Here is a 9,902-nt window from a genome sequence, read left to right on the forward strand (position 1 = left end):
TTGCACTGAACCGTTTAAAAACCAAACTGATCATAAACCGAACTGCGTATAAACCGAACCATTTATGAACCAAACCGCTTATAAATCGAACCGTTTACAAACTTTTTTTGTATGTAATAATAATTTTTTCTGGTGCATTTTTTGATGTAATTATATGGGTTAAGTATTAGAAATCTTAGAATATACTTAGCATATATTCCATACTTATCAATTTTTCTTGAAACCCTATACTTATCATATTAATTGTATATATCTTTGTTAATATTGACTTCCCTAACCGAAAACCGACCCTAACCGTAATTTAGTAAGCGCGAAATGGAAGCGATTCGAATAACGTTAAACCGTAGAAGAACCGAACCAATCATAAAATGAATCGAAAAAAAACCGAACCAGTTATAAACTGATCCGAAAAGATTCGAACCATTTATAAACTGAACAAAAAAAAAAACTGAACTGTTTCTAACCTGTAACCGTTTCCAGCATACAACTGTTTGAACCGGGATAAAAACCGTTTACACCGAACCGTTAACAAATCGCAACACGTCTACACCGAACCGTTTACTACCCGGACTGTTTACAACCCGAACCAAATTAAAACCGTTCCAGAATAAACCCGAAACCGAATTCAACTGAAAAATATTTAAACCGGACTGAAACCGACCCGCGAGACACTTAAACCGACCCGATTTAATGTCAAACCAATTTCAAATGAAAAAGCTATGTTATGTTATAAAAATAGAAGTAAAATATCTTATAAAAGTTACACTTCATATTTTAAGGTCACTATGTTCAATATAATGTCATTTGTGCTCGTATGGACCTTAGGTCCACACAAGATTTTTTTTTCATATTTTATGGAGTATTACACTTATTAATTTATTTTATTTTTTATTTTAAAGAGAAAGTAGAAGCTTTATAATATACTCTTAGCTGTTAGCCTGTTAAGACTTTTCTCGTTGACTTGTAATCTTATATCAAGACTTAAATGTACGTACTGCTCTTAGCCTCTTATCCATGACAATGGCCACACAATTACACTAACGGAGTAACGGGTTGCAAGAAAATTGCAATAATTTTTCATATGCTTCTTCTTATTTTTTTTTTTAAAAATTTATATTTAATTGTTTGAAATGTTAGAGGGAGAAAATGGAGAACCACACCCAAATTTGGACACTTTAGCCCGAGAAGGTGCTCAACTTGGATCTCAGCTTCAACCCATTTTTCTACCAGGTAATTAAGAAGGAGGCTTTTTTTTTTTTTTTTTTTTTTTTTTTTTTTTTTTAAATGTACTTATACAAATTACAATTCAACAATTTAGGTGAAAATAATTTTACTTTCTTTTAAAAAAAAGTTAGCCTCTCTTTCAAAAAAAAAAAAAAAAAAAAAAAAGTTAGCCTCTTTGTATTTTCTTTTGTTCTCGACACTTTCTTATTTGTAGCTTGTAGTTGGAGTAGACTTCGTACAGTAGTGTTTTTCTTTTTTCTTTTTTCTTTTTTTTTTTTCCTTTGAAAATAGCTTACTTTATTAAATGTGTTATTCAATATTCACCTAAGAAATAGTGATATAAAAAGTTTCAATCAATTAAAATATGGAAATTTTGACAATTACCACCTTCTGTTATGTCCATTTTAGCAATTACCACCTTTTTTTGTTTTTTGAAAATTACCACCTTCTATTTTCAAAAACATCAAAAGTTATCACCTTCTTACCCCCCAACTACCACGTGACGTCATTTTGGGCCCATTCTTTCCCTTCCCACCCTATTTCCCTCACATTTCTCATTCCTATTTAAATTCTAATCCCCCCTTTCACTTTTTTCCCCCAAACCACCAATAATTGTTCGTCAATTTTGATTTGGAGGAGTGAATTGAAGTGTTTTTGATTGTTTGGGGGAAAAAAAGTAAAAGGGAAATAAGAATCGAGTTACGAATGAGAAATGTGAGGGAAATAGGGAGGAAAGAGAAAGAATGAGCCCAAAATGACGTCATGTGGTAGTTGGGAGGCAAGAAGGTGGTAACTTTTGATGTTTTTGAAAATAGAAGGTGGTAATTTTCAAAAAAAAAATAATAATAATAAAATAAAAGGTAGTAATTGCAAAAATGGACATAACAGAAGGTGATAATTGTCAAAATTTCTTAAAAATAATTTTTAACATGCACATAACTTAAGGTTTGTCCGTGACCGTTTTAGTTTTCATTTTTCTTTTTTTTTTTTTTAAATTTTTTTTATTTTAAACAAAAAACTAGAAAAAGTTGTTTGCACTATTCAATTGTTAGTTTTCAAATTTATCATGATTTGAACATGTTTGATTCATTATATGACATTTTTTATAAGAATTTGAAAAAAATATAGAAAATCACAGCAATGACGAACGAATCCTACCTTAGCAAATGAGTGGATTCAGTTTCAAAATTAGTAAATATCAATTCTAATTAATTAGAGAGAATTAATATATTGCAACAAGTTAAAATAAGCTCTCATTAATAAAATCTATTAAAAAAACATAGAATTTTTTTTTTTTTTGATGGATTTTTTTTTATTTTTATTATTATTTTTTTTGATGGAAACATAGAATTTGTTTTTAAATAAGAGTCAAGTGAAGAAAACACAGCTTAAGTTTGTAAAATATAATTTTCAACATACAAAATGAAATTATAATAACACTATCTTCCAAAAAAATTCAAAAATCCTATTGTATTGCAAATTTCTCTCTTTTTTGTTCGCGTTCATTATTGATGTTGTAAGTCTTGTAACTATTCCCTTTTCAATGAAAATGTTCTAAGTATTGTATAATAATTGTATATAGTATTATTAATCTTACAAATTATAGTTTTAAAAAAAAAATCTTACGAATTACAAAAAGAAATTGTTATTTTTTGTTTTATATCAAGCTAAAAGAAAATGTAATCTTACAAATTATACCAGTATAGTATTATTAATCTTACAAATTAAGTACTTCGATTATGGTAAGGAATGATTTTAAAAGTTGAGTTAAGTGCATACTACGTACCCTATTTAGCTTAATTAAGTTAAAAAAATTTAAAATAATTAGCAATTTGGGCTTGTTTGGCATCATTTTTGGTTTTCAGTTTCCTGTTTTTTTGAAAACTAAAAACTAAAAACAGGAAACAAGAAAAAGGTGTTTTCACTTTTTTGTTGTCTGTTTTCAAAATTATCATGATTTTAATAAGTCTAAATTTTTTTGATCCATTATGTAACATATGTAATATACTTTTAAAAAACAAAAAACCAAAAAACAGAAAACCACAGCGATGCCAAACGGACCCTTAGCTTCACAGTTTCAATTTGCTGGTTAAAGGAGACATAAGTTGTCTTGTCAGCTTCAGCTAGACCACTGTTCATTTGTTCAAACTTAAAGAGTCTGCTTTCATTGCATTAATAATGCTTCTTCTTTTATATCCCAATAACGACTTTGTATACTATTGTCTCTATTATATACGAATAAAAAATTAATACTGTGGGACATGTTTTTATGAGGAAGAACTAAAGGCCTGTTCACATTTACTTAATTTCAGTTCAGTTCAGTTCAATTCAGCTCCAATCAGTTCAGTTCAGTTCAGCTTTTAATTTCCCTCTCTCATAAAATATTTATTTCAGCTCAATTCAGTTCAGTTCAGTTTAGTTCAGTTCAGTTCAGCTCCAATCAGTTCAGTTCAGTTCAGTTCAGCTCAGTTCAGTAAATGTGAACAGATCCTAAGAAGCGACTTCTTTTTACGAGTAATTAAGACACGTTTGAAAAATATAGTATCCGATCTTGCAATATCCCACTTAATTACGTGTATTCCAAATATAGGTTTATAAAATGAAGTTAAAGGGAGAATATCACAATCGTACTCAATGTTAAAACATGTTAATTAATATGAAGCGGATGTAGCATTAATCTTTTTTTTTTTTTTTTATTAATATGAAGCGGATGTAGTATATATTAATCCTTTTTTTTTGGTTAATATGAAGCTGATATAGTATTAATCTAGGAACTTTTTATTTTTATTTTTTTGACTTAGAACTATTCTATAATATATACTCCGTATCATATATTCATTATAAATTTCATCTCCCTTTTTTTTTTTTTTTTTTTCACAAAACGTTTCTTTTAAATATGTTAAATCAAAACTTTGATCATTAATATCTTGTTCCATTTCGATCTCCACTTTATATGAAATATCTGAACATGAAGAAATGAAGCAAGTATTTAAAAACAAGGAGTAACTTTTATAATTTTAGCTAGTGTAAAATTAACTGTCAAAGATGGTAAAAACTTGCATTGATTTTACGTAAACAGGAACATCATTCTTAAACAGAGGGAGTAACAAAGTACTACTTCCTCTGTTTCTATATAGTTGTAAGTCTTGTAACACACATTTTATCACGATAATTAAGAAAAGTGAACCTAACATGATATAATACACTTTATATTGGATTAAGACATTGTTAGGAGTATAATCAAGTAGGTCATGAGCTTTAAATAAAGAAAATAGTATTATTTTCACCACAAAAAACATTTCTTCTATAGTGTGTTTTGCAACTATTATAACATTTTCAGAGTGTTATTAACTATATAAAAAACGGAGGAACTATGTAATACTATATCAAATGTGTCCTAAAATCAAGTGGAACCATTTCAATGAATTCTCCGTAGAATGACATCATATGCTTCTATTGTATATTCACATATGATGAAAATATAGATGAAACAAGCATGGAGTTCTTGCAATATGGTGTGAGACTATACCAAGCAGCCATGAAAGGTGATTTGTTGACTATAGACATGATTAAACGTCAATCCCCTTCTTGGATCCGCGCAAAGATTACGAAGGGAGGCGAAACAGCTCTTCATATTGCCGCAGCAGCAAAACATGTTGAGATTGTTAAAAAGCTCGTCCATTTTATGTCTCCTGATTCTCTAGCTTTGACAAATAAGGTCGGAAACACAGCACTTTGTTTTGCGGCCGTGTCCGGTGTTGTTGAGATTGCAAGAGTGATGGTGGAGAAGAATGTCGAGTTGCCAAATATCCGAGGAAGTCAAGGGATGACACCACTTTACATGGCCGTCTTGCTAGGACACCGGGATATGGTTTGGTACCTCCTCGACGTCACTGAAGATAAACTATTGACAAATCAAGACCGCATTGGATTACTTAATAGCTCAATCAACACGGATTTGTTTGGTAATTAAGCTAATTCCTTACTCTACATACTAATAACTGCCTAAAGTTTTTTTCTTACTCTAACTCTTCATTTTACCTCAAGAACTTTCATACTAATAACTGTCTAAAATTTATTTCTTACTCGGACTCTTCAATTTACCTCAAGAACTTTCATACTAATAACTGCCTAAAATTTTTTTCTTACTTGGACTTTTCATTTTTCCTCAAAAACTTTCATCCTCAAGACATTTGTGACTTCATGTTGGACTAAAAACATGTCAAGTGTAAACGTGTAGGGTGCAAGATTATATAAGTGAGAGCATTCTTATTGAATCACAAATATTTGTTGCTACTCCAACAAATTCTATGTATCTTATCACGTATGATCAATGTTTCATGAATCAGATGTTGCATTGCATATTCTTGACAAGAATCGGAGCTTAGCCTTCTTACGAGATGCTAAGAATGAGACTGCACTACATGCGCTAGCTCATAAACCTCTGAAGCTCATAGCCCATCAATCGAGCATATGGAATGTGATAATGGAACGATTAAGTAAGTTGCTATGTATGTATGTAAAATTGCTATTCATAATTTTTCAATTAATGCAAATGGATTGATTGATTAAATAAGTTGCTAGTTATAATATTTATGTATTAAAATTGCTCTCTATATATTTGGCAATTAGTGCCAAATTGATCAATTAATCGATGTTTCACTCTTTTTCAGTGAGTAACATATATCAAGAGAAAAGGGTAGAGCCACAGCTTGCAATTCAACTTACACATAACCTTTGGGGCGAAGTCATCAAACTGAAGGAGGAGGATATATCGAACTTGATAGGCTATCCTTGGAGGCTACTATTTGTTGCAGCGAAACTGGGGAAGGTGGAGTTTTTAACAACCCTGATCCGGTCTTATCCTGATCTTATATGGAAGGTAGACGAAAATAGGCGTACTATTTTCCACATTGCGATCATGCATCGCCATGAGGAGATCTTTCAACTAATCTATGAGATTGGAGCAATCAAGGACTTAATAGCTACTTTCAAAGACGATCATGGTAATAACATGCTGCATTTGGCTGCCAAGTTAGCTCCCCCTCATTGACTTAACTCTGTCTCTGGAGCAGCTTTGCAAATGCAACGCGAAATATTGTGGTTCAAGGTGAAGATAACTCTATGTCAATGCAAATTCTATAATCCATTTCCTTTTGACAAAATTATATAAAAACAACATAACTACTCCTCAAACCTGTTATAGGCACTTCCTACATCTAACCAATCGACCACTAAGCATACAAAAATTGGCACTTCCTACATCTAACCAAATGACCACTAAGCATGTCAATTTTTTGCTTTATTGTAGGCAGTGAAAAAGTTAGTGAGACCTGAGTATGTTGAAGCTGAAAATGAGGATAAAAAAACTCCACAAACCTTGTTTAGCGAAGAACATGAAGAATTAAGGGCCAAAGGCGAACAATGGATGAAGAAGACTGCTGAATCATGTGCACTCGTTGCTACTCTTATAGCTACTGTGGTATTCTCAGCTGCCTTCCAACTACCTGGAGGTGTTAACGATAAAGGAAGTGCTGTCCTACTGAAAAGTCTATGCTTTGTTATATTTTCCTCCTCAAATGCAGTATCATTGTTCACCTCCCTCGCTTCTGTGCTGATGTTTTTATCAATTCTCACTTCGCGCTATGCAGAAAATGACTTCCACATTTCACTTCCCTTAAAGCTCATGATGGGGCTAACCTTACTGTTCGTTTCGATTGCAACCATGATACTAGCCTTCACTGCTACATTCTTCATAACTTTTATTGAAGGTATGAAATGGCTTCCTATTCCTATTGCCCTGATCTCATCTGTTCCTGTTGCACTTTTCGCCTTGCAGCAGTTCCCTCTCTTGTTGGACATATATCGCTCAACTTACAAGTCTCATCAATTTCTATTCGAATCAAGCGAAACAAAGCTTTTCAACCATTCTTCTCAGCATGATACCTTTGTACATGCCGCATCAATGGTATCCATACATCCAATTAAGATTCATCCAATAACCTCTTTTACTTCTAACATCCCTCGCCGCAACTCTTCTCATCGACAAACACCCTCGCAGATTGTAGCACCTTGTGCTTCAGAGAATAACACCCCGAAATTCTATTCCTCAAATGATATGTTTTCAGAAGCTGATCCTTGAAGCAGATTTTAAAGTTGGCAAGGAGAAATACTCATATCAGCTTATTTGATCCACTAGAAGTTTTTGCTCATCTTTTTTTGAGCTATTACTCTATCATTTTTTAGCCATTAGGCTATTCATCTATTCATTTAATCGTTCTTTAGTTATTCATCTTAATTCATATGTGACTAATGAATTAATAATTCTTTATTCTTTTAGCTAATCATCTGTATTCGATCCTAGAGTACTGTCATAATGAGAGTGAACAATATCTGATTGTTACAGTAGTTAAATACTCAAATGTATCATATATGGTGCTGATGTTCTAATTAAGCAAACATGAATATGTGTATTATCATCTACCAGATGATCGTGGTCCATGCCATATAAAATTTTACACGCTCTTATAGCGTCTTATTACATGTTGCTCATTTCACTCTTTTTGAGCATCATCTGTAAGATACTAAGATCTACTCCTAAATCTTTGAATTAATACACGTAATAGAAATTCATCAGTTCAGATTTTTCATCCAATTGCAGTTGTAATACTTCGTATTAGATACACTAACATTCTTTCAAAAAAAAAAAAAAAAAAAAAAACGGATACACTGACATAACAGAAATTCATCAGTTCAGATTTTTAATCCAATTGCAGTTGTAATATTAGATACACCGACATAACAGAAATTCAAAAAGATCGAAGGTCGAGATCTTAAAATGTTAAAGCTATTTTTTTATAAAGTGTAGGAAAAAATAGTTTCTTTATGCAAGTACTAATTTCTTTTTTTTTTTTTTTTTTTTTTTTTTGACAACAGCACAAAGAAACTAAACTAAGTAGTAAAGCTAGTTAAATTAGTTCTACATCCATTAGCAATCAGGTGAGCTCCGTGAACTTGGTCTCTACTTACCTTTCACACAACACAGAGTTGAAAGCTAGCAGCCTCTCTTTGTATATCCCTTATGGTCCACAGTATATTAATGTCCGGATGTTGAAGATCGCCCAGGATACTGACCAGGTTTGCCGAGTCTGAGTACATAACAATTTCCAGCCATTTTTTCCTCTTAGCCCACCTAATGGCCATCAGGCAAGCAAGAGCTTCCGCATGGATAGCCGAAATTGCTTTACAGTAATGCCCTCCACCTGCTTGAAACTCCCCATTCTCGCTGAGAAGCCCCCACCCTAATCCTGCATTCCCTGTATTCTTCTGCCAAGATCCATCGATGAGAATTTTAATTCCTTGAGTGCTAACCCCAACTGTAACAGGGGCCTGGTGGGGTTGAAACAGGGGCAGTTGCCCCTTGATTCCCCACCCTATCCCTGAAAATACCAAGATCTTCCCTAGCCTTGTCAATATGTCGTTGAAGAGCCATAGGACCACTATCATCACCCCTAAAAACCTTTCCATTTCTATTAATCCATAAGCCCCACAAGGTGACTATGAGATCATAAATCCTGTTACTATGTAAACCATCATCGCTATAAAAGAGCAGGATATATCTCTGAATCCACTGCCGAACTGGCATAGATCCAGCAAATTCCAAGTCAGGGCCAAAAATGCTATTAGCCCAAGCTGACTGTGCTATCGAACAACTGTAGAATAGATGTCGTGTATCTTCTTCCTCTTCCCCACACAAATATGGAAATTCCTCTATGGTGCAGATTTGCCTTTATTGCTAGTCCATTCATGACTAGTTTCCACATAAAGATAGACAATGTTGGAGGGATATTGAGGCGCCAAAGGACCTTACAAAACATCGAGGAGATACCATTATCTATCTCCGGAGTCCTTACCCCTTGAAGAAAAGCATATCCTGTCTTGGTTGTATACATTCCTGATTTATGATGCTTCCAATATAGGATATCCTCCTCCTGGTCTTCAGATAGTTTAAGGTTCAGAATTTCTTGTGCATTTTCCCACGCAAAACATTTCCTAACCCCTTGAATATTCCATCTTTTTGGGTCATGCAGGATCAGGTCACTAACCCTACCGGTACCCACACTAAACAGAGGCTGATCCGATGCCATCTCAGGAACTTTCCCATTCACCCATTCCATATTTGCAGACTTAATCGAGTTTCCAGATCCTACTTTCCATGAAAAACCTTCCACCATGAGATTAGCTGCCTTTTGAAGACCCCTGTTGCCCCATGAAACCTTACCCTTCATCAAAGGTGACTGCTTCCCTATGTGTAGGGGGCTCACAGCCCTCTTATATAACACCCTAGAAGCCAGTAGTTGGGGGTTGCAGTGCATTCTCTAAACTTGACGAAACAACAATGTATCATTTAGGGTACTATCCCTAGCCCCCCCATTCCCTTTGGTAGATGAATGGTGTCTTTCTTAACCCAGTGCATACCCTTTTCTCCTTTTGAAGCCCAGAAGAATCTGGCAATTAAGGAGTCTATTGCATTAGTAATCGAGGCCGGAAGTCTGAAGCTTTTCATTACATAAGAGGAGATACTTATAAGAACTGTGTTGATGAGGATCAGCTTTGCCGGTTGTGATAAGTTAAGAGTGCTCCAACCCATAATTTTTGAAACCACCTTATCCACCAAG

General features: G+C 33.7%; 1 protein-coding gene and 1 pseudogene across 2 annotated transcripts; one reads left to right on the forward strand and one right to left on the reverse strand.

The window, feature by feature from the left end:
* Positions 1-994: 994 nt before the first annotated feature.
* LOC145611499 (uncharacterized) lies at positions 995-7,879 on the forward strand (annotated as a pseudogene). Its single transcript, XR_014106394.1, has 5 exons — positions 995-1,230; positions 4,710-5,189; positions 5,574-5,723; positions 5,898-6,334; positions 6,536-7,879. The product of XR_014106394.1 is annotated as an uncharacterized LOC145611499 (transcript).
* A 377-nt stretch (positions 7,880-8,256) lies between these two features.
* On the reverse strand, positions 8,257-9,599 carry LOC145610911 (uncharacterized). Its single transcript, XM_081666173.1, has 3 exons — positions 9,113-9,599; positions 8,657-8,994; positions 8,257-8,550 (listed from the first exon to the last, which is right to left on the reverse strand). Exons 1-3 carry the CDS (start codon positions 9,597-9,599, stop codon positions 8,257-8,259), a joined length of 1,119 nt encoding a protein of 372 aa, XP_081522299.1.
* Between the last annotated feature and the right edge of the window lie 303 nt (positions 9,600-9,902).

The sequence above is a fragment of the Chenopodium album genome, chromosome 24 (genome assembly GCF_948465745.1).
Source record: "Chenopodium album chromosome 24, dcCheAlbu1.1, whole genome shotgun sequence".
Lineage (NCBI taxonomy): Eukaryota > Viridiplantae > Streptophyta > Magnoliopsida > Caryophyllales > Amaranthaceae > Chenopodium > Chenopodium album.

Coding starts and splice junctions, on each gene's coding strand:
- LOC145610911 (XM_081666173.1), bottom strand. CDS start 9,599: ATGCACTGCAACCCCCAACTACTGGCTTCTAGGGTGTTATATAAGAGG. Junction 8,995..9,112: donor GACTCCGGAGATAGATAATG/GTATCTCCTCGA, acceptor TCTGCACCATAG/AGGAATTTCCATATTTGTGT. Junction 8,551..8,656: donor TTGGTATTTTCAGGGATAGG/GTGGGGAATCAA, acceptor GGATCTTGGCAG/AAGAATACAGGGAATGCAGG.